This window comes from Apium graveolens, chromosome 10, assembly GCF_009905375.1.
Source record: "Apium graveolens cultivar Ventura chromosome 10, ASM990537v1, whole genome shotgun sequence".
NCBI lineage: Eukaryota > Viridiplantae > Streptophyta > Magnoliopsida > Apiales > Apiaceae > Apium > Apium graveolens.
In genome coordinates this window covers 174,431,530-174,453,802 of record NC_133656.1, presented here as the reverse complement: position 1 = coordinate 174,453,802, position 22,273 = coordinate 174,431,530, and the positions used below count along the sequence as shown (strand labels likewise).

General features: G+C 32.5%; 4 protein-coding genes across 4 annotated transcripts; 1 reads left to right on the top strand and 3 right to left on the bottom strand.

Moving 5' to 3' along the window:
- The first annotated feature begins 1,861 nt into the window (after window positions 1–1,861).
- LOC141689727 (putative methyltransferase PMT23) lies at window positions 1,862–5,269 on the top strand. The gene is made up of 8 exons (XM_074494086.1): window positions 1,862–2,451; window positions 2,653–2,802; window positions 3,369–3,639; window positions 3,719–3,829; window positions 3,929–4,100; window positions 4,183–4,434; window positions 4,521–4,715; window positions 4,904–5,269. The coding sequence occupies exons 1-8, from the start codon at window positions 1,981–1,983 to the stop codon at window positions 5,091–5,093; spliced, it is 1,812 nt and encodes a 603-aa protein (XP_074350187.1). The 5' UTR covers window positions 1,862–1,980; the 3' UTR covers window positions 5,094–5,269.
- Window positions 5,270–5,323: 54 nt separating this feature from the next.
- On the bottom strand, window positions 5,324–7,462 carry LOC141689728 (peptide-N4-(N-acetyl-beta-glucosaminyl)asparagine amidase A). The gene has a single exon (XM_074494087.1). The coding sequence runs from the start codon at window positions 7,376–7,378 to the stop codon at window positions 5,573–5,575; it is 1,806 nt and encodes a 601-aa protein (XP_074350188.1). The 5' UTR covers window positions 7,379–7,462; the 3' UTR covers window positions 5,324–5,572.
- Window positions 7,463–8,892: 1,430 nt separating this feature from the next.
- On the bottom strand, window positions 8,893–11,184 carry LOC141691330 (heat shock cognate 70 kDa protein-like). Its single transcript, XM_074496063.1, has 2 exons — window positions 10,974–11,184; window positions 8,893–10,613 (listed from the first exon to the last, which is right to left on the bottom strand). Exons 1-2 carry the CDS (start codon window positions 11,182–11,184, stop codon window positions 8,893–8,895), a joined length of 1,932 nt encoding a protein of 643 aa, XP_074352164.1.
- Window positions 11,185–12,315: 1,131 nt separating this feature from the next.
- Window positions 12,316–15,307, bottom strand: LOC141691329 (protein EXECUTER 1, chloroplastic-like). The gene is made up of 10 exons (XM_074496062.1): window positions 15,171–15,307; window positions 14,968–15,052; window positions 14,725–14,843; window positions 14,239–14,320; window positions 13,525–13,917; window positions 13,291–13,426; window positions 12,966–13,135; window positions 12,800–12,874; window positions 12,536–12,622; window positions 12,316–12,426 (listed from the first exon to the last, which is right to left on the bottom strand). Exons 1-10 carry the CDS (start codon window positions 15,305–15,307, stop codon window positions 12,316–12,318), a joined length of 1,395 nt encoding a protein of 464 aa, XP_074352163.1.
- Window positions 15,308–22,273: the final 6,966 nt, after the last annotated feature.

The window sequence follows — 22,273 nt, the reverse complement described above, 5'->3', positions numbered from 1 at the left end:
CCATTGGTTGATGTGGTTTACAGGATATTGCGTTCTGAGGTATGATTGGTTGACATGGTTTACATGATATTGCTTTGTGAGGTGCCAAAGGGTAGAGCTGGCCAGTTGTGCGGTCCGGCCGGGCCGGGCCGGGCCGGGCTAATTACGGGTTGAGCACGCAAACTATAAACACTGAATCGGCACGCGGGATAAGCGAGCCGGGCCGGGTCGGGTTCGAACAAAAAAATAGAGACTCGTAACCGGCACATGATTGGCGAGCCCTGCGGGCCGAGTCATACGAGCTTCGCGGGCTGCTGACATTTTTTAAAGGGGCTAGTAAGTGTGAGCCTCTAATTTTATGTATGCAAAAGTAGGAGACACGCATGCATAATTTATGTTCCTCAATAATTATAATTAGTCCAACTAAAACTTGCATTGTTTTGAAATATTTTTCTTTTGATTTTTGTCTCGATTTTAATTTAAAAAATCAATAACAGTAATTATATTAAATGAATTTAATTTTAATTGATAAATTCTATTGTTTTGATTTTTTATTAAAAGAGGATAACACCTCTTATAAATTTTAATAATTTAAAAAAAACTTACAATTGTAGTACGGATTGAATCTTGAGAAAACAAGATACCAATATTTAGAGGTTACAAATAATAAATAAATAGGTGTATGTGTGAACAAGCATCAAACCTGAATACATGTGAATTTAATAATTAATTAGATAAGCACCTAGCAACTCAACAATAGCAAGGTGCAACTTAGTGCGGGCCGTGCGGGTTAGGCGTGTCCGTGCAGCTCGACTCGTATGGATTGTGGCTTGTGCGGGTTCGTGCGGGCCGGGTTCGGCCCCGAATTTTCAACTTTGTATTCGTAACCGGTTCGTCAATAGTTAACGACTTGTGCGATTTTGAACCGGTCCGGTTTGAGCCGAATAAAATCGGGTTTTGTACGAGCCGGTCCCGAACGGGCTGTTCAAACCCGCACAAGTGGCCGGCTCTACCAAAGGGTAGCGGTTGCAGATACCATGCAATTAAAAAAAAGAATAAACAATAGAATGGTTGATAATTTAGTAATTTTCAATATATAAGGACAAAATAATAACAAAAAAATAATTTATTAACTATTTTTGCCTCTTATTATCTTTTAATATAAAAAATTAGATTATTTCAAAAATCGTTGTTGCGAACAATTGCAAACTCTACCAAAATGTTAGGTATTTGAGAATTTTAATCGTGAAGTATATTCTTCACTCAAATTAAATAACTTATCATCAGATGACTTTATTAGATTAAAAATTTATTATTTCTGAGATATATTTAAGATTTCTATTTGAAAAAAAAAGACTTTATTCGAATAAACATTTATTATTTCTGAGATATATTTAAGATTACTATTTGAAAAAAAGAGATTACATCTTATTACTGAATATTTTAAGAGGGATTTTATTATTGAATTTAAAATTATTGTATGAAGGAAAAATTACATGATCAAATGAATCTTTCCTTATTATTTTGTATCTTCCACTGGATGAAATATATCCGAAAAATATATTTAACATTACGTTTTGAAGAAAAGATTAAATTTTACTATAGGATTTAAGATTAAATCTCTGCAAATTAAAGTCCATTCAGATTAAATCTCTGCAAATTAAAGTCCATTCATTTGGGATATTTCCTTGATGTTTGATTCAGTTTGATTCAACACAGGCAGCTATTGCACAAACGATATCCAGACATATCATGTAACTACTATTGCATAACCTTTTCTTAATGACTGTAATAAGATGGTCCATCTTTATACAAAAACACATATATGTGGTGAGTAGTACCATTATTTAGGACCACAAGTACAAGAATGTAATAACCACTTCTCAAAAAATTCCTCCGAAAAGAGTACTTGTCACACACACACTCTCTCTTACAAAACACAACTTCCGTGAAATCTCAATCTCATCATATCACTCTTTTTTAAAACACATACTAAGACCAATGGAAATCTCAGTAGATGGTGTTCTAAATGCAAGAAAATTCCCCTTCATTTTTTCATTCTTCATCCTCCTAATCTTCCTCCTCGTCTCCTTTTTATTCTTGTCTGATTCCCAGTCTCAGATCCCTGTCAGATACGATCTTGCAATGCCTCAACCTTCGATTATTATAACATCTTCCTCTTCTCCACCTCCCAAGCCCGTGTCTCTGCCTTCTTTTAATATTACTGTTGTTACAGGTGTTACGGAGAATGCTATTACTGAGGTGGCTGATCTTAAATGGAGCAAATGCACAGGTCCCGTGGCTGTTGATTACATACCTTGCTTGGATAACTTTAAGGTCATGAAGAAACTCAAAGGCAAAAGGCGCATGGAGCGCAAGGAAAGACATTGCCCTCAACCCAGTCCTCGGTGTTTAATTCCTCTGCCTAAAGGATATAAAAGTCCAGTTTTATGGCCAGAGAGTAGAGATAGGGTGAGATTGGTGTCGTGCAAAATTACCAGACTAAAACCTTGCTTTTAGCTTTCGGAATACCAAAGACTGAAACTATTATGAGTCTACAGCTTGTACTGTTAATTTATCATAGCTAAAGAGAGTCTAGTCCAAGCTATCTATTATTGCTATCAGCTTTGCCACTTCTATCCTCAAAACATTAAACTCCCTCATGTTTTCCAGGTCTGGTTTAACAATGTTCCCCACCCTAAGCTTGTTGAGTTTAAGAAGGACCAAAACTGGGTACAAAAAGATGGCGATTATCTTGTTTTTCCTGGAGGTGGCACACAATTTAAAGATGGAGTAATGCACTACGTAAATTATATAGAAAAGGTGAAGTTTTTTCCCTGATTTCTATAGCAATTCAAAACTTAAGATGCCCTCCATGCAATACCATTCTAGCGAGATGATTGTGCAATGTGAATGAAGTCATTTATAGGAGATATAAATGAACCTCGATAAAGAAGAAAGTATGGCACCATGCAGAATGTACACTGCTAGTGCTAGGTCTATTGCAAGTATGAAACTGTCAAAAATGAAAAATTGAGTAATGCCTCTCACGTAAATATTATTACTTTGATTCGCCAATGTCCTCATCAATGGTAGAATGGATCAATTGATTCTGCATTAACTGCTTAATGGTTTATGCAGTTTTTTCAGACTAAACATGATCCTACACCTTGGTATATGTATAAATGATTTGACTAATCTACAGCATGTGTACACAGTATAAATAAGATGTTGATATGAATGTTTCATGTCTTCCAAAGCTTGACGTGGGCTCTTTTCTCTTTTAAGGGTAGTTAAGTATACTGCATTCTATTTGTACACACTAAGCACACTAACTTTTTTTTTTCAGTTTTGATAAAATACGACTAACTTTACTTGCTTTGCTCTAGACTTTACCTGCGATTGAATGGGGAAAACTTAGGAGAGTTGTTTTAGATGTTGGATGTGGTGTTGCCAGCTTTGGAGGCTATATGCTAGACAAAGAGGTCATTACAATGTCATTCGCTCCAAAAGATGAACATGAAGCTCAAATACAGTTCGCTCTAGAAAGGGGAATCCCTGCTACTCTCGCTATCATCGGAACACAAAGGCTTGCATTTCCAGATAATGCCTTTGATTTGATTCACTGTTCACGCTGCAGAGTTCACTGGCATGGCGATGGTAACTTGCATATTATTATCGGGTTTTCAATAAATTCTAATGGAAATGTTGAAATACCCTTTACGTTTGCAATATGTAGGTGGAAAACCTTTACTGGAGCTCAATAGGATTCTCAGACCAGGAGGGTATTTTATATGGTCTGCTACACCAGTCTATCAGGATGATGAAAAGCATAAGAATGTCTGGGATGGTAATTATCTCTATCATATTTCTTAGTGAGTTCTTCTACGATTTGCAAGTTCAATCTCCTGTAATCATGTCAGATGATTATGTTCCTTGTTTCTTGAAGCTATGGTAGCTCTGACAGAATCGATTTGCTGGAAAATAGTGGCCAAGGCATTTTACGAGACTGGAATTGGCCTAGTTATATATCAAAAACCTGTTACATCCTACTGCTACCAAAGCCGAAAAGCAAATAAGCCTCCTATGTGTGATCAAAACAGGTGGAACAACATATCATGGTACGCAACTAAATGTAACTATACATTTCTATGTGGACATTTATATTTCAATATCATCATATAAGACTTGTTTCCCATATAGGTATGCACCTCTTGATAATTGTATTCCCCCACTTCCGGAGCCAAGACAGGGAGACACATACAGATGGCCAGTGGCATGGCCTGAAAGACTCAACAGCAGACCAGTAAGCCTGTCAGTTGAAGCAGATGCTGAAATGTATTATGACGACACAAAACATTGGTCACGGCTAGTGTCTGGCGTGTATAGACAAAAATTCCCTATAAACTGGACTAATGTGAGGAATGTGATGGACATGAATGCTGGCTACGGAGGGTAAGACTTACCCCACCTCAATTTTCACTTCGTACATTTATGCTAATCCTAATTAGTCTCAGATATATAATGGTGGTCAATCACAGGTTTGCTGCAGCGCTCATTGATCTACCTCTATGGGTAATGAATGTGATACCTGTTCATGAGCAAGACACTTTACCTGTAATCTTTGATAGAGGACTTATTGGAATTTACCACGACTGGTGCGAGTCACTAAGTACCTATCCACGAAGCTATGACATGTTGCATGCTAGTTCACTCTTTGGAAACTTAAGGCTAAGGTAACAGAATAACTTATATACTCAGCTGTAATTAAGGTAGTTAAGGTTAAGCACTTCATTTTATGTATCTGTAAGTAAGAATGATCTTAATATTCAGCGTCTTCTTTCATATCAAATTATTAGATATGCAGTAATATTGACATGGCGATATGGTCTAATTTTTTACAAATTATTTTTATAAAATTCAGATGTGACATAACGGAGGTAGCAATCGAGATGGATCGCATATTAAGGCCAGGTGGATTTCTCTTGGTAAAAGACACCGTGGAAGTGACTAACAAGCTTACTCCGATTTTGCGTTCACTTCACTGGTCAATAACTTTGCACCACGATCAATTCCTTATTGCTACTAAAGGGTTTTGGCGACCGCAGAGATGATTGGTGCAGGGATAACTTTAATCAAGATACATGATCTTACACTTTTTTAGCTATATGCTGATTTGCATTGTAGAGTTTTACTCCCTAGCTTTATGTAGTTTCTTAAATTAAGGTGTAAGAAATAGCAGTAGAGAATTCACTTAATCGGCAAAGTACAGAGACTTGAGTTCCTCTAATAGATCAGTCCAGTATGTTTTAGCTTAGAACTATAGAAATTTATTGTTGACCAGTTTTTAAGTGACAAAATCTCAGATCTTTATTATGAAGGTTGCAACTGAGCATAATTATATATACATACAACAGTACAATCTTTAACATCACTTGGGACCATAGACCGATCAAACATTCCAAGTACCACAAAGCCAACAAAATGCGGCCTACTACAAAACAAAATTGCATTTATTCACCAAAAGAAACCATAAAAAAGACTCGGGAACCATTATTTTTGGAGTGGAAAAAGATAACATCAAAAAGCAAAACTAGTACGAAGATGTACAAGAGAAGCTAGAATTGTCAGAGACCAACCTGCCATCCGCAGCCTTAGAGATCCGAGAGTAGCAGCCAAATTCGTCTTTATAAGTATAAAACTGATCAGTTGCTGCTTCTCCGGAAAGAACGGAGTGGTCCTTGACTTCCATCCACCCACTGGAATTCTGTTTGTTCTGCAAATAGCTAGAGAAGCCTCCATTAAGATTCTTCTCTTTCAATCCACTCTTCTCGTTCAACTCATGGATGACACTTGTGACCATTATATATGTATCGTTCGTTGAACCAGTTATGTTTGTAATTTTAATATCTAAAGGATATTCCCTCTTAACAGTTGCCTGGCTAATCAATACATCCTGATCAGAGTTTATTTCTACTTCAGTAGTTGCCTTGACTTTCTGCTCAACCACCTTATCACTACCATTGTTCGTAAACTTTATCGAGTTCTTGAACTTGAACTCTTGCGAGACATGAGTTGTTAAATTCCCTAATGTTGAATTTACCCACCCAACAAATTTACTTTTCCTTTTAACTTCTACCTTAAATTTTCCATCGAGCAAGTTAAACTCAGACTTCCGTTCAATTTTAAGAGTCGGATACATATAATCAAGAACTTTAGCTTGAACCTCATCTACACCATGATCTATCCACAAGTGCAAATTTGCATCTACAAGCCAATACGAAATACTATCACCCACTCCAAGCCCAATACGATGAGGCTTACCATCCAAAAGCATTCCCAAAAACGGAGTCAAGTCAATATCATAAGAAGGAAGATCAAACGCTCCAATCCCAACAATCGGTTCCCAAAACAACGGATTAATCCCACCCGTAAATATCACCGGAAAAGGAACAAACGATCCCACAAAACTCCCATCAATACTCACAAAAACCTCCCTATACGATCCATGACCACGTCCCGTCACCAAACCATTCTTCCTAATATACTCATCAGGCGGATTGGAGTACCAAAACTCATCATCACCATGAAACGACACATAAACCTCAACCACAGCTCTATAACAATTCAATGGAACCACGACCTCCTTATAATGCACATCACTCTCACTCTCAATCCTAAACCAAAACCCCTTCTCTTCATCTCCCGATACCGGAATTATCAAATCCGCAGGCTTCTCATACACATTATAACTCCTCTTCCCTTTCCCATACTCCACAATACCCTTCCCCTCTAAAACCCCTAATTTCCTATTAATCCTCACATTTCCCCCTACATTATCCACTACACTCACCCTACCGACATCCAAATTATCGTAAAACAAAAAACTAACATTGACATAATAAACACCAGTATAAACATCATTAACAATATTCTCAAGCATAACAGTAAGAGTAGCATTCGAAATCGAAACAACAGACAAATACCTACTAACATCCTTGCGCACACTCCAATAAATCCCATCCTCATTCGGCTCCGCAGTGCTGGTACGTAGAATCTCGATACCATCAAGCCACACAGCTGCAATGCGATCATACTGATCGCCTTTCGAAGAGACATTAAATTCGAGATATACGAGCGACCGGTTAGCACAATTTGATGGAGGAGAGTAAGGGATTGAGATTGGGGGTTTGTTAATTGTGTTGGAGAAGTTGTGAGAGAGTGCTAAGTGGGTGCATTGAGGTGGCGCGTGGATGGGGAGGGGGCGCGTGAGCTCGAAGAAGGGGGTGGGTGTGGTGGGGGTGTGGTGGAGGTGAGGTTCGAAGGTGGGGTTGGGGTGAGAGTAAAGGTGAGTGAAGAGGAGTGAGAAGAAGAGGAGTGAGAAATGAAAATAAGGCATTGTTTGGATGTTTAAGTGAAGTGAATAGTTTGAGTTTGAGTTCGAGGTTGATGAAGATGATTGATTATGTTTTGGGACCCACTTATAGTTTTTTCAGTTTTGACTTTAGCGGGGAGATTGGGAACTTTGTTTAGAGTTATTATTAGGGTGACGGAATCATTGAATATGCATTTTATTTTTTAAATATTATTTTTTGATTATAGTTTTTTTCGTAGAAATATGTTTTTTTAAATATTGTCAAGAAAATTTAGTTATGACTTATGACTAGAAATGTGTGTCAACTGGTCTTTAAAAACAAAATCTTCCTCCCTCCCTCGTTCCCTTTTTACATGTTTATTTTGAAAAAAAAAATACACATATTAAAAAAATATTAATTATAATTATTTTTCTATATCCCTAATTATTGTATGAAAGTTGAAAATTCAATTAATTTTTAAACAAGGCAAACCTTTAAAATAGTTTATATAGAGATAATTTTAAAATGTTAGCACTAAAATTGCTTTGGAAAAAGAAAGTGACATGTATTAAGGGATAAAAAAATATTTTCAGAATGGACATGTAAAAGGAAAAGGAGAGAGTATTTGTTTGAATAAATTAATTTTCTAAATTATATTCTCTCTCTCTCTCTCATAATTATTTTACTTTTTTTTAATTTTGTGATGTTCCGATTCTTTATAAGAAATTATCAAATATGTTTGTAATTAAAATTAACCAACTATATCAATTCTTTTACATTTTCTGGAGATAACTAAAACTTGTTTTGGTTCATTCGAGATTATATCAAATTGCAAAAAAAGTAATATTTTTGCAAAAAAATTGAAAGAACCTTATTTTTGCCAATACAAAATTAAAAAAAACTTATTCTTCAGAAAAACTCTTCTTTATATTGATAAACTCTCAAATATTAAAAAGTTTTAGTACTACCAATTGGCCCTACTTTTGTTTCTGGCCTAGTTTAAATATTGATGGGAAAGAAACTAGTGACCAGAAAATTGTTGTGCACTTGTTAATCTTTGTTGATGATACACTCAGACAGTATATATTGCATGTAGAAAAAGAAAAGAATAATGTCCCCAAAAGAAGAATCTCATTCATATTCACCCTTAAGGTAGCATATTTTTGCATTTTTGCAGATGATCCTGGTCTCGTACTTGCAAAATATAGGATTCACTAAAGTGTCTATAACATTTGGGTTGCTGCTTCTAAGAATGTTATGATGATTTATAAGTTTGTCAGTTGACCTTGTCACATTAATAGTCTGCAAGTTTCTACTGGAACATGTGAAGTAACATATATACACAATTGTAAAAATTTAACTGAGACAACAATGCGTTTGCAGAATTAGCTGTGATAGGTAAACTATAATTGAATAGAAGATGTTCTAGCACAAAATTCCTTTGAATTTTAAGATATGCAACGGCCTAGATTATCAGAACTGATCATGAAGAAAGTTTTTCAACTAGGACAGAATTCTAGATCCATCAAATACCCAACATTAGTCCTTATAATGACAATTACTCGACTTCTTCAATCCTGGGGCCAGCACCACTTGAACCAGCTGACGGACCATTATTCTTGCCACCTGCTGCACCATGCATCTTGGCAATCATAGGTTTGCATATACCCTCCAGCTCCTTCAGTTTTTCCGTAAAATCCTCTGCTTCAGCAAAGAGGTTGTCCTCCAACCACTTAAGAGATTGCTCAATTGCATCAGTCACCTTTTCCTTTTCAGCTTCTGACAGATTATGAGCAATCTTATTGTCTCTAATTGTGGTTTTCATGTTATATGCGTATTTCTCCAGTGCATTCTTCGCTTCAACCTTCTTCTTAACCTCCTCATCCTCGGCCTTATATTTCTCAGCTTCTTGGATCAACTTCACAATTTCATCCTTGGAGAGTCTACCCTTGTCATTGGTAATTGTTATCATATTTTTGTACCCAACACTCGTATCCTCAGCAGAAACATGTAATACCCCATTTGCGTCAATTTCAAAGCAGATAGTGATCTGCGGATGTCCCCTTGGGGCGGGAGGTATCCCAGAGAGTTCAAATGTACCCAACAGATTATTATCCTTTGTCATCGTTCTCTCCCCCTCAAAAACTTTGATCAAAACAGAAGGCTGGTTATCTTCATAAGTTGAGAAAGCTTGTTCCATTTTCGTTGGAATAACTGTATTCCGAGGAATAAGGACTGTCATTGCTCCACCAGCAGTCTCTAAACCAAGAGAAAGAGGAGTAACGTCCAACAATACTAGGTCCTGAACTTTTTGATTACCTTTACCCGACAAGATGGCAGCTTGAACAGCAGCACCATAGGCAACAGCTTCATCGGGATTTATGTTCTTGCAGAGTTCCTTTCCATCAAAAAACTGTTGCAGTAGCTCTTGCACTTTCGGAATTCTAGTAGATCCACCCACAAGTACAACATCTTGGACACTGCTCTTGTCCACCTTTGCATCTTCCAGGCACCTCTCCACACTCTCCAAACAACTTCTAAACAGTTCAAGGTTTAAATCCTCAAACTTGGCATGAGTGATTTCTGTGCAGTAATCTATCCCCTCGTACAAAGAATCCACATCAATAGTTGTTATAGAATTGTGAGAGAGAATCCTTTTTGCCTTTTCACAAGCATTTCTCAATCTTCTTAGAGATTTAGCATTTCGACTGATGTCTTTTTTGTGCTTCTTTTTAAAATCCCCAACAAAATGGTTTAGCAAACGATTGTCAAAGTCCTCACCTCCGAGGTGAGTATTACCTGCAGTAGCAAGGACTTCAAAATTATCCTTTCTTATTTTAAGAAGAGAAACATCAAAAGTACCACCACCAAGATCAAAAATAAGCACAGTTTTCCCCCCATCCAAGTTACTTGTAAGCTTTTGGTCAAGACCATAAGCAACGGCAGCAGCTGTCGGCTCAACAAGAATTCGTAACACATTGAGGCCAGCTACTTTGGCTGCATCTTTTGTAGCCTGCCTCTGTGAGTCATTGAAGTATGCAGGAACAGTAACAACAGCATTCCTTATTTTCTTTCCCAAATAGTCTTGTGCAATTTCCTTCATCTTAAACAGAACCATTGAAGACAACTCCTCAGGTGTAAATTGTTTCTCCACACCTTTGTAATTAACAACTATCTTCGGTTTGTCAGCATAACCACTGATTACCTTAAATGGCCAGAGTTTTATGTCACTTTGTACGGTTGGGTCCGTAAATCTTCTTCCAATCAGCCTTTTGGCATCTGTGTAAACAAATTACATAACAATTAAAACAACACAGGCCGAAGAACAGGTTTTAGTGCGAAAACAAGGGCGAACACTTATTTGCACTTCTGAGAACAATATATGTAAAAAGTGCTAACATGTGCATAACAATTGTTCATATATGTTTTTCTCCAATGAGTTCTCTCTACATAACATAATTAACACTTCTGAAAATTTGCAAAACAAAATATGTGAAAGCGTTAAAATGTGTATAACAATTGTTCATATTGTTTTTCTCCAATGAGTGCTTTCTAAATAACATAATAAACAAACAAGCAACTATAAACAATCTAGAATAAAAAATGACACAAAACTGGGAGCAAATATTGAGTTGGTACCAAAGATAGTGTTGACAGGATTAAGAGCAGCCTGGTTTCTTGCAGCATCGCCAATGAAACGCTCCCTGTCAGTGAAAGCAACATAAGACGGTGTTGTCCTATTACCCTGATCATTTGCAATGATTTCAACTCGATCGTGTTGCCAAACTCCGACACATGAGTATGTTGTGCCTAAATCGATTCCAACTGCTACTTCATCACTGTTGGCCATTCTTACATGCAACTATATTTCAGAACCAAGTGGTGAAATAAACTTGTCTTCTAGTTATGTCAAAGAGTGCACTGAGCTGATTAACAGGGAAGGCTTTTTATATAACTCCAGAAGTGTAACAGTTTCAAATGTTGATTTCATTGCAATCTGCAACTCTTTGTATTCAGTACTCAGTTACCGATCAACTTGCATTCAATCGAGAATGATTGAGACTCTTTTCGTTTGCTTAAAAATATTAAATGAGTTTGTTAGACGTGTTAATTGTTTTCATATTTTTCATCACACTAAAAGAAATATGTTTATAAGTGGGCCTTGATTAAGAGGGAACATTCTCCTAATACATTTAGGCTCCAATTAAAGAAAATATGCAAAAATGTTTTTGAAAAGAATATGATTTTTTAATTATTTCGTGGCTTACGGTTTCTTTTCTTGTCATTTTTTTCAGGTTGCTTTATGATGATTGGGTGGTGTACGCACTCCTTTTTCGGTATATTATATTATGATACAATTCATTTACATATAAGCTATCTCCCACAAAAAAATAAATAAAGAGTAAGAAAGATGTGCTATTTTACTGTTATGCTGCCTGAGTGAAAATTCTGCATGCAACACCAATTTTCAGGTCTTCTTTGTCACTCCTTAACAACAGAACAACATTAACTAGCACAAAAAGGACAATAAAAGTTCATTAATCCACCCATATGGCCAAATCCTCCAAAAATTACCCAAATCAGATTTGTTGTCCATTAATCTATCACATTTTAACATTTTCTCTGTGCATTTGGAATTGGTGGGTGCATGCTTACAGGCTACAGCAGCTCATCAGCACAACAAACATAATCTGAATTGCAAAGAAAATATAAGATTAGATATATTAGAGGATGCTCCATTCAAAGTAAAACAAAAACTTTCTGAATTACAAGTATTCACATTATTCATTGCATGAATTTTGTGTTTAAATTGCCGCATATGGTTATTCATCATTTACAAATTTTATGGTTCTGCAAAGGCGAAGAGGACACGAATGAGATATCTGAAATATATTTGTTTTTGTTTTAGATAGGGCCTGCTTAGCTATAAATTAAACTAGGTCGACAAGTCGAGGGTAAATGACTTACTCATAAAATTGAATCAGTGAGATTCTTGAAGGCTCTGCAGTTTCAGCTGCTTAAAAAACTTCAAGAAATAATATTCAGAAGCTGAGTATAAAACTGCAATAGCAATTCCGTCTCTGCGCTGATGCTGCATAGACAATAGCTTAGTTGCACACCGTAAGTAATTTTTTATAGAAACTTTGAAGCATGAATCAAGGTAATATAAGATAGCTTTTAGTTACAAAGAAAATTTGCACCTTTTTCCCGATTATCAAAACATCGACATCAACCCATTCAGAATTCTCAAATCCAGGAAGCCTTCCTTTTCCTTTGTAGCGAGCGACCTAAATTGTTGTGATGATCACAGTGCAGTCAAGTGGTTGACGAACACTAGTGGCAGAAAAATTACCAAATTTCTTGTGCATTTAAATTAATACTATATAAAGGTTCACAAGTTTTTTCTACACTAATATGGACACTTTAATATCGAAAGTTTCAAGCTAGATAGCAGAACAACTTACAGCTCCATACATTTCTTTCAGGTCGATATCTGGACGAAGCTTATATTTGTCCCCAACTTTTGCCCGAAGTGCCACCTGTAGATAAATAGATACTGCTTGCTAATGCACAAAAGATTACAATGAAGGCAGACTATAACAGAAATAGCTGAGGGAGAAGTGGAGTTACCTGACCAGCAGGCATATCGTAATCACCAGTTAAATTTACAGCTTCAACATATTCGCACAACTCAGGCTCCGAATCATTCTTTATGCTGCCAACCTCGGGCCAGGGGCCAAATAATTTCCTTAATTGAATGACTTCTGTAGCAAGGTAACCATTTGAGCCAATATATAATCCTGCAAGACAGAATAGATTGTTTAATTCCAAACAACTTATAACCTATATCCTGAAAGAACTTGGATGAGGAGTAGAAAAACAATGAGACACGTTCATATTAGAGGTCTGAGTACAGAGATCACAAACACTTCTATCTAAATTACATCACCACTACCATTTAAAGGATCAGATGAAGTTGGAATGTCAATCCGATTGAAATATGTTACTTGAGATAGAAGCGGTAGTTGGTTTCTTGCCCGACTGAGGAGGATCGAAAAATATTTTTCTTGATCTTCCTTCGGTGAAATATTCTGTAAAAAATGAATACAAACATATGATGTAAGATAATATCCTCTAAAGAAATAATGGTTTTTGCATAGAAGTTTAACATAGAAGCAGTGGAACAAACCTTTATGGGTGTCCCTCTGCCAACCAAGTCAACAAACTTAAAAAAATCATGGTGTGTAGTACGATAAACTTCATGATTATGGTCGCCAGAAACATGTTGATCTCTGTCTTCTTCCAAAGTCAGACAGAATGAGAAGCATTCTTTTCTCTCCAATGTTGCTGGTACCCGAAGTACTTTTTCATTACAAGTGTGTGGAATCTCCTCTACTGCGTCACCAGCAGTAAAATCAATGAATACAACAGCTTTCTCTACCAGTAAATCCGCTGCAGCCCCAGTTGCCTGATCGGTTTTACTACCTGGTCTTGTCAAGGAAAACTTGCCAAGAAGCGTGTTCCTGTCTAGCGAGGACCCTAAAGAATTCGGACAAGCTGCCTTATGCTTTATACAGATGGCCTATAAAACACGCGTTTGAGAGTTTAATAAGAAAATTAGAAAATGACCTTAGAGGCTTAGACATCTTCTTGTAACTACTGCTTCAGTTTCTTCACTAATGGTGACAATCAACATTTTTAATCTTCTAAAACCATCTACTTTGATGTCATCAAAAAGAGTTCACGTGAAAATTGGTAAATTGTTAAGAGCTATTTAGATGTTTAATTAAATCTAGCTGAAAGAAAGTCCTTGATTATGTACTACGTTATAATCCATGTTGTATGAGCAACTACTCGTTATGCAAGAGATTTGATAGGAGGACCAGCTTGTATCTTAAAGTACCTGTTCCTTGCATTCACCTTCTAAACCATATGTGACATATATCTCAAATACTGGAGTTCCATTTTTGGCTGTTGCAAGCTGCCTGAAACCAAAAGCACAATCGCAACCAAAAACCTTTAACAGAACAGATAAAAGCCTTAATTTCAATACAAGAAGAATCTGATATAAAATTATAAACCAATAACAAAAATACACAATGTGGTTAAATAATGTAATATTGCTAATTAAAAGCTGACAAGGCTATACTGAAATGTATAACAAGTAATTCATGTAAAAATATTCTGTAACTTTCCAACAAGTCATGTATAGTTTCGCAATCCATAAACTTTTAAGGAACTGTATCAACAAGTAAGATATGACTTGTATACAGTACTGTGATTAATATTGAATAATCATCAGTTTAAGGTATTAGATGAGTGGGTTACTTAACAATCAAAAGCTGATTAAATCTTTGTCAAAGAATGTCGGCAAAAGTACTGACCATACCAAGGACTATAACTTCTTGCCAAATATCTCCCCTGCTCTGCACTTGTATCAGCACTTATATGAATTATTTGACCATAGGGGCATTTCGGTTCTCCGGAAATCCCAACCCACCATCCCTCCTGAAAAAAAAATACAACGATCAAACTACACATGTAAGACTGAATACAATATCTGGAGCACAAAATTTTCTGGTATTCCTTAAATTATACTCCCTTACGAGCATGAATAGCTAATATATTGGACCTGCTCGTAACAAATATTTTGAACATTGCAACATGCATTAACCACTAGTGAGATTCTATTGGTTTCAACATACGACAACAGCCGGCTAAATAATATAAATTTTTAAAAAAAACCAACAATATTCCAAAGGATGAGTTAAAATGGTTACGAGCTGTCGATCAGGCGAGTCGTAGGAATGATGATCGTAGTTTTGGGTAAGAAACCTTGATTGTGAGTGAGCGGCTAAGCTGTTGGTTCGGGTTTTAGAAGCAAAAAGAGTGAAAATGTTGAGGCTTAGTAAGGAAGTCCGTGCCATTCCCATACTCAGCAACAGCTTTTTCCTTAAACTATTAGCAGCCATTGTGAATACAAAAATGGTTAAGTTGATTCAGGCGGCGTAGACAGTTTTATAGAGAAAGCTAGGGACAGGGAGAGAGAGAGGGTGGGAGGGAGGGAGGGAGGGAGGGGGAGAGAGAGAGAGAGAGAGATTACTATAGTATCAGCAGGCAGCCGGCTGGCAACAATGCATAACAAAACTGGTAGTAATGAAAGGGTCACTAAACTACTACTCCCTCGGTTTTTATTAGTAGCATTATCCCCGCAGCTTTATACAGGTGCGATCAGCCTATCAGTAAATTGTTAATATAAATATTTTAATACTAATTTTATTTATTTTAAAATATTATTTTAATTAAATAGCATAATAACCCCCACATGTCATTTTCTAATTTTTTTACTGTAATATATTATATTAGCAACATTCTTGATTATTTTCATATGTGGTAAATATTCTGTAACATATAAAATATATCAAATGTATGTTGAGTTTTTATCAATGTATATGATTTTCATGTAATACATTAACAAGATACATAACGTTTATAATATAACTCATTAGTCAAATTATATATTTTCTTATTTACGTCATGTAATTTATATATACTCAACGAATACAAGCTGTACGTTTAAATCAAAAGGATTTAAAGTTAATTCATATTTTTTTTCCAGTATGTTCATAAAAATTAAACTAAAAAAGTAACATATATATTTAATGCAGAGTCGAATAAATTTGTTGAGTTTTGATAAAATAAATTATGAGTAATAAGATATTTTATTAATAAAGTTAATACTAATTTATAACTACGTACCTTATTTAATTTAAAGGATTAGTAATGTACAAATAAAGTCGTCAAAACGTGCAATAGTATATTCAACAAAGTAGAATTTATACTATTGTTAATATAAGTTGATTTTTGATGGAAAATGTTATTTTTTTTAGATTTAACATCTATGTTGATGTTATATCATTACTAATCTATTAATTCATTAACTAAAGTTGACACGACCCAGTTTTAAAATCTATTGTACAAAGTTAATTTATAAGATGTTAGATTATTTTCAATGTCATTATTTATCCATTCAAAATTAGCATAATTAACCTATTTTTCAACAAATTGAAAAAGACTAAAATTTAATTGATCATTTTCATTTTCACAACATAAAATACTTTTGTTATTCTCTTCGGTGTATCAACATTAACACTGAATCTTCTAGCCTCATTTATTTATATTTAGATATCTTAGTTATTTATATGTCTAATCATAGCCAACAAATTACTCAAATAACATGCATTTATAATTGTTGCCAAGTAAAGATACAATTGTTTAAAGGGGTTGGATACAATTGTATAAATGTTTCGAACAAGTAATAAAATATAACAATTTTTTATATTTCTGATAAAAACTGTTACAAAATCCTCTCAATAGAAATATTGATGTTCTTGAAGCTGTTAGGTCGAATGATCCTCGAGTGTGATACAACTAAGTGATGACCTAAACTGTGTTTATATACTACACAGATACAACAGATTAATCTAAGTTATGCATTATCAAAAATCAACTGAAACTATACATATCTTAAACAAACTCCTATAACTCAGACGTAACAGATATTTGTTCCAGAACAGAACAAATCCTCTAATGTTGACTGTCTTCAAATACTGATGTCATACAAATGCTGATGACATCAACTCCTAACGGTACATCAAATTCTGATGACATCCGAACAGCTAGATCCTGAACTTTTTCTGATTATTGAGAATTCAATATGTAACAATAATTATTCAAAAATTATAATTATCTAATAAGTAAATTGTAATTATTTATATATTGTAATCGCAGTAGCACTGATAATAAATCCATATCTAATTTTACTCAACAGAGCATCAGTCATTGATGCTAAAAATAATTCATACGTCATAAAGACTATATTCACATGCTTTTTTTCAAGAATTCGAAGAGAAATTTGTAATAATATCATTACTGAAATTATTTTCAAGTTTCTTTCGTATATGATTCTAAGAATTTTTATAATAACTTGATACCATTTTATAATATTTTTCTAAAATTAAATATTTTTCAACTCGTTATTTTTTTAAATATTAGTTGAACTCGTGGTAAAAAAAGAAAAAAAATATTAGTTGAACTTGTTAATCCTTTTAAATTATCGACCAATATTTTTTTTTCTTAGATAGTATAACATGGATTAAATCAAATGGTACAATACATTATAGTTTTAACCTTTTTTCTAAATAATTCAAAATATTAAAGTAATTTCAAATAGTTGTACGATATTTTCCAGCATTAAATATTATTTTCGTAAAATTATTATTGCTCGACTTAAATTTTTTTCGAAAGATTTGATTGTATAATTTTTTAAGTTTCTTATATAAATATATGTGAGTTAAGTTCTATTGAACCCGTATTTTTGTTGAGTACGGGAGTCCATATATGTTCTGCAATTAAATAGTACATAAAATATTGTAAAACACATTATAATGTGAATCATGTTTTACAAACATCACTATTTTCATGAAAATATTGCAAATCTAATACATTTGATAAGTTGAACATTGCAGAACATATGATTCTATTGAACATGATTAGTTTGTAGAAAGTACATCTTCACGTTATAGAACACGTACATGTTCAATTTCTTTAACAATAATGACACAACACCATAATACATGTTCATATCCTGGAGTTTATTATATTAGTTTTTAAATTAATAAAAAAATTAAACATGAACCATTAGATTGTATTGTAATATTAAGTTAATATTAAGTTAAAAAGAAAAAAAGACTCAACAGATAAGATTACTTATACTAATCATATCAAATTTAACAATTTAAAATTTAAGATCTCTTTCACAAATATCTAAATACTAATATACTTTTCATTAAATAATGCAATACATAATCTATATTTTTGATAAATCATTTTTCAAATAACATGTTAATGGAAAATCTAATTTTTACTATTTAGTTGTGTATTTTTTTTAAAGATAATGAAAAAGTAGGACTTTAGAATCAACTTTTTATAAATTCACCATCGTTGAATAATTTCATAAACGTAATTCTTTTTTATGTAAAATGTTAAAAAATAAATCAATTTAGTATACGTTATAATTTTAATGGATCTTATGAAATCTAATGTCAAATTTCAAATATATTTAAATATTGGGTAAAGTCCTAAAAACAATAATGTACAACCGATAAGTTAGTAATTTTGAAACATATTATCAATTGAATTGATGTATAAAGACCTAAAAAAATTAATTTTTATTAATTTAAAATTTTACAAAATAATTTAAATTTACTAAACCTAGACAGGAGCGATGTATATTTGACTGGCCGGGTCATGTAGTTAAATTTCGAGTATTTTTTGAAAATGGGTAAAATAATTTTGATACATATTATCAATTGACTTGATTCAATAAAAAATTTAAAAAATATTAATTTTTATTGACATAAGATATTACAAAATTTTCCCTTATTGGTAAGATTTTCTCGTCCGACTCATAATTAAATTTAAATCTAGATAGTGACATTATATTTTTGATTGGTTAGTGTAGTGATAATGGGTGAAGTTCTGATTTTGAATTCAAAATAAACCGAAATACACTGATTATTTATGACCCTAACTTATCTAAATATGTGATATACATATATATTCTTTATATATAAGTGTATCTGTTTTCAAAATTTTAAAAAAAATTAATTATATGTATAATTTATTTATTTTTTAAAAAAATATATATTAAAAATGTACGAGGCATACTTTTTAAACTAAAAATTATTTAATAAATAAGGTAATGATCCGTTTATATATTATGCTTAACTTTATATCTTAAATTTAATTTTTTAAAACTAACTCTACAAATATTCCAATAATTAAGTTTTTTAACAAAACTAGTAATTATGTTTAAACTTAAATAAATTGTCATTATTTACGACATTATGTGAGGTTTTGATAAACTCAGGAAGAGGAGCTACCGCAGTGAACAAGTTTAAGGGTTGATTTGGGTTTGTATGATGAGGAAGCTTATGAAGAGGGGGTTGCTGCTGGTGCTGATTTGGCTGAGCTGGAGATTATGGTAGGTTTGCCGGCAGTTGGAGTACTGGAAGGAGCTTGTGGTGGTCCGGGTTTGGCTGAGAAAATGGAACTCAGATCTGGAGCAGCTGGGCTGCTTGGTTTGGTTTGTGAAAGTTGGAGAGGGAAGCAGAAGGTTGTTGGGGTAGCCCAATAATTGTTTAATTAGTATTAATATTATGTTTAATTGTTTTAATGAATGTTTTAGTGGCTTAATTTCTAGTAAGTAAATTTATAAGTAAATTTATAGTGGATTTAGATGGTTGAGGTTGGTATGATTTGTTTCTTGGCCCATTTTCAATTGGGTTTTGCATTCGGATTGGGCTTGTACCTTAATATAATTTGCCTTTAAAAAAAACACAAATAATAATGTGTTGTAGTGGTAAAAAAGATGCGTATGTGAAAGTAAAGAATCGGGTTTGATTCCCACTTAATATTTTAATTTATGTTGTGGTTTTAAAATAATATTTTTAAATTATTTTGTCAATAGTTATATCTCATTTATCTTTTAATTATTTTATTTTCCTAAAATATTATTATAATATTTTAGTTTATGTTGTGGTTTCAAAATAATATTTATAAATTAAAATAATATTTATAAATTATGTTGTCAATAGTTATATCTCATACTGTTATTTATCTTTTAATTATTTTATTTTTCCTAAAATATTATTATAATTAATTTTTTTATATTAAATACTCAATAGGTGTCTTGTCCATTCAAGTTTTTAATGAAATGTTTGTTTGTTGTAATATTTGATGTATTAATTAACCAATGTAGCTTATTTGTACATTTTTATACTTTTTTATTTATGTATTTGTTCTTTTATATCTATATCTTTTTAATATTTGTTTTGAATTTTTATTTAAAGTAATTGCATATCATAAATAATTAGAATGAGTTTTAATAAACAAACTATATCTTTATTTATTGAGTTTGTTAGGCAAATTATTTTTTTTAAAAAGAAATTAATTTTTTGTTGTACTCTGAACTTTGTGATGTATTGATTAATTGATGTAACTTATTTGTACATTTTTTTTATTTTTTTATTTTTGTATTTGTTTGTTTGTTTCTATAGATTTTTGATATTTGTTTAGGATTTTTATTTATTATAATTACATATTATAAATGATTAGCATGAGTTTTATTGAACAAACTACATTATTTCACGAGTGTATTAGGAAAGCTATTTTTTTTAAAATGAATTAGTTTTTTTCTTCTTTGTACTTTGAACTTGAGTACTTAAACTTATGGCGAGTGAGGTTATTTTAGCAATGAAATGATGTTGTGGTTTCAAAATGATATTTTTTATTTATATGTTTAAATCATTTTTTTCGATGATTGTATTTCCTACTTTTATTTATCTTTTAATTATTTCATTTTTCCTAAAATATTATTTTGTTTTGTTGCACTTTGAACTACTTTCTCATGTATTAATTAATTGATGCAACTTATTTGTGCATTTTTTTTATATTTTTTTATTTATGTATTTGTTTTTTTTATATGTTTGTTTGTTTTTATAGTTTTCTTAATATTTGTTTAAGGGTTCTTTATATTTTATATTTGCTTGTTTGTATGGCTTTTGATATTTGTTTAGGGTTTTTATTCAAAATAATTACATGTTTTATATTTTATATTTTTATATTTTATATTTTTTTATATGTTTGCTTGTTTTTATGAGTAAGATAGCTTTTTTAGTTATGAAATGATGTTGTGGTTTCAAAGAGATATTTTTTATCTATATTTTTATATTATTTTGTCTATAATTGTATTTCTTACTTATATTTATCTTTTAATTATTTCATTTTTCCTAAAATATTATTATGTTTTGTTGTAGTTTGAACTTCTGTATATTTGATTTATTAATTATCTGATGTAACTTTTTTGTAAATTTTTTATTTATGTATTTTTTCTTTATATATGTTTGTTTGTTTATATAGTTTTTTATATTTGTTTACGATTTTTGCTTAAAATAATTATATATTATAAATAATTAGAATAAGTTTTATTTGAACAAACTACATCTTTATTTCATGAATTTATCAGGAAAACTATTTTTTTTAAAAAATAATTAATTTTTTTGTTATATCTAACCGTATCATTTAAGCGACTTATATTAATCATTTAATAAGACTCTTTGACTTTTTTTTTTCACTCTAAAACATTATTATTACTAGAATATCTTGCCCGCATGGTGTTGGAGGACAAATTTCTTATTAATCTTTTTAGTTTTTACTTTCTTAATAATCTAATAATGTTGGATGGAAAATAATAATATTTTTCAAAATTTGTTATATTGTAGTTACATATGTCAAATTCAAGGAAAAAATAAATTACATTTTTTCATAATGATAACTAAAGACATAATGATTTAAGGTTACATTATTTACTTAATATATTTATTCTGAATAAATATAATACTATTTCTCGTCATCGGCGTTGTTGATGCCTAGCATCTTAAATATTATAAATTGGTACTTTTAATTGCTTTAGAATCATCTTATTACTGGGTTAGGGGCGCTCGGAGCGCGGGGTGAGCCATGGCACGCCCCCCGAAAATACAGGGCCCGAATTTTGGAGATCTTATATCTATATTTACGAATAACAATATTACAATATAGGCTAAATGGACCTTCTTAGATGGCAAGTGAAAGAGGGCTTACAGATGAAACGGACGTCAAAAGCGTTTCAGAGGATTTTGTTAAAAAATATGCGAGAAAAACTTCTCTTAATTTGAGAAAAGAGCCTCTCTTTTTGGCTGAATTATTGAAATATATTTCTTGTTTACATGTTTGATAATTCATTTTATTTGTCAAAATGTATCTTATTAAAATTTCAGCTTAAGTAAAAATTAGGGGTCCAATTTTGTGATTTCGTACAGGGCCCCCGAATATTT

Coding starts and splice junctions, on each gene's coding strand:
- LOC141689727 (XM_074494086.1), top strand. CDS start 1,981: ATGGAAATCTCAGTAGATGGTGTTCTAAATGCAAGAAAATTCCCCTTC. Junction 2,803..3,368: donor ACGTAAATTATATAGAAAAG/GTGAAGTTTTTT, acceptor GCTTTGCTCTAG/ACTTTACCTGCGATTGAATG. Junction 4,716..4,903: donor TTTGGAAACTTAAGGCTAAG/GTAACAGAATAA, acceptor TATAAAATTCAG/ATGTGACATAACGGAGGTAG.
- LOC141689728 (XM_074494087.1), bottom strand. CDS start 7,378: ATGCCTTATTTTCATTTCTCACTCCTCTTCTTCTCACTCCTCTTCACT.
- LOC141691330 (XM_074496063.1), bottom strand. CDS start 11,184: ATGGCCAACAGTGATGAAGTAGCAGTTGGAATCGATTTAGGCACAACA. Junction 10,614..10,973: donor TCCTGTCAACACTATCTTTG/GTACCAACTCAA, acceptor TTGTTTACACAG/ATGCCAAAAGGCTGATTGGA.
- LOC141691329 (XM_074496062.1), bottom strand. CDS start 15,307: ATGGCTGCTAATAGTTTAAGGAAAAAGCTGTTGCTGAGTATGGGAATG. Junction 14,844..14,967: donor AAAATATTTGTTACGAGCAG/GTCCAATATATT, acceptor TTTTTTTTTCAG/GAGGGATGGTGGGTTGGGAT. Junction 14,321..14,724: donor GCAAGAAGTTATAGTCCTTG/GTATGGTCAGTA, acceptor TTTTGGTTTCAG/GCAGCTTGCAACAGCCAAAA.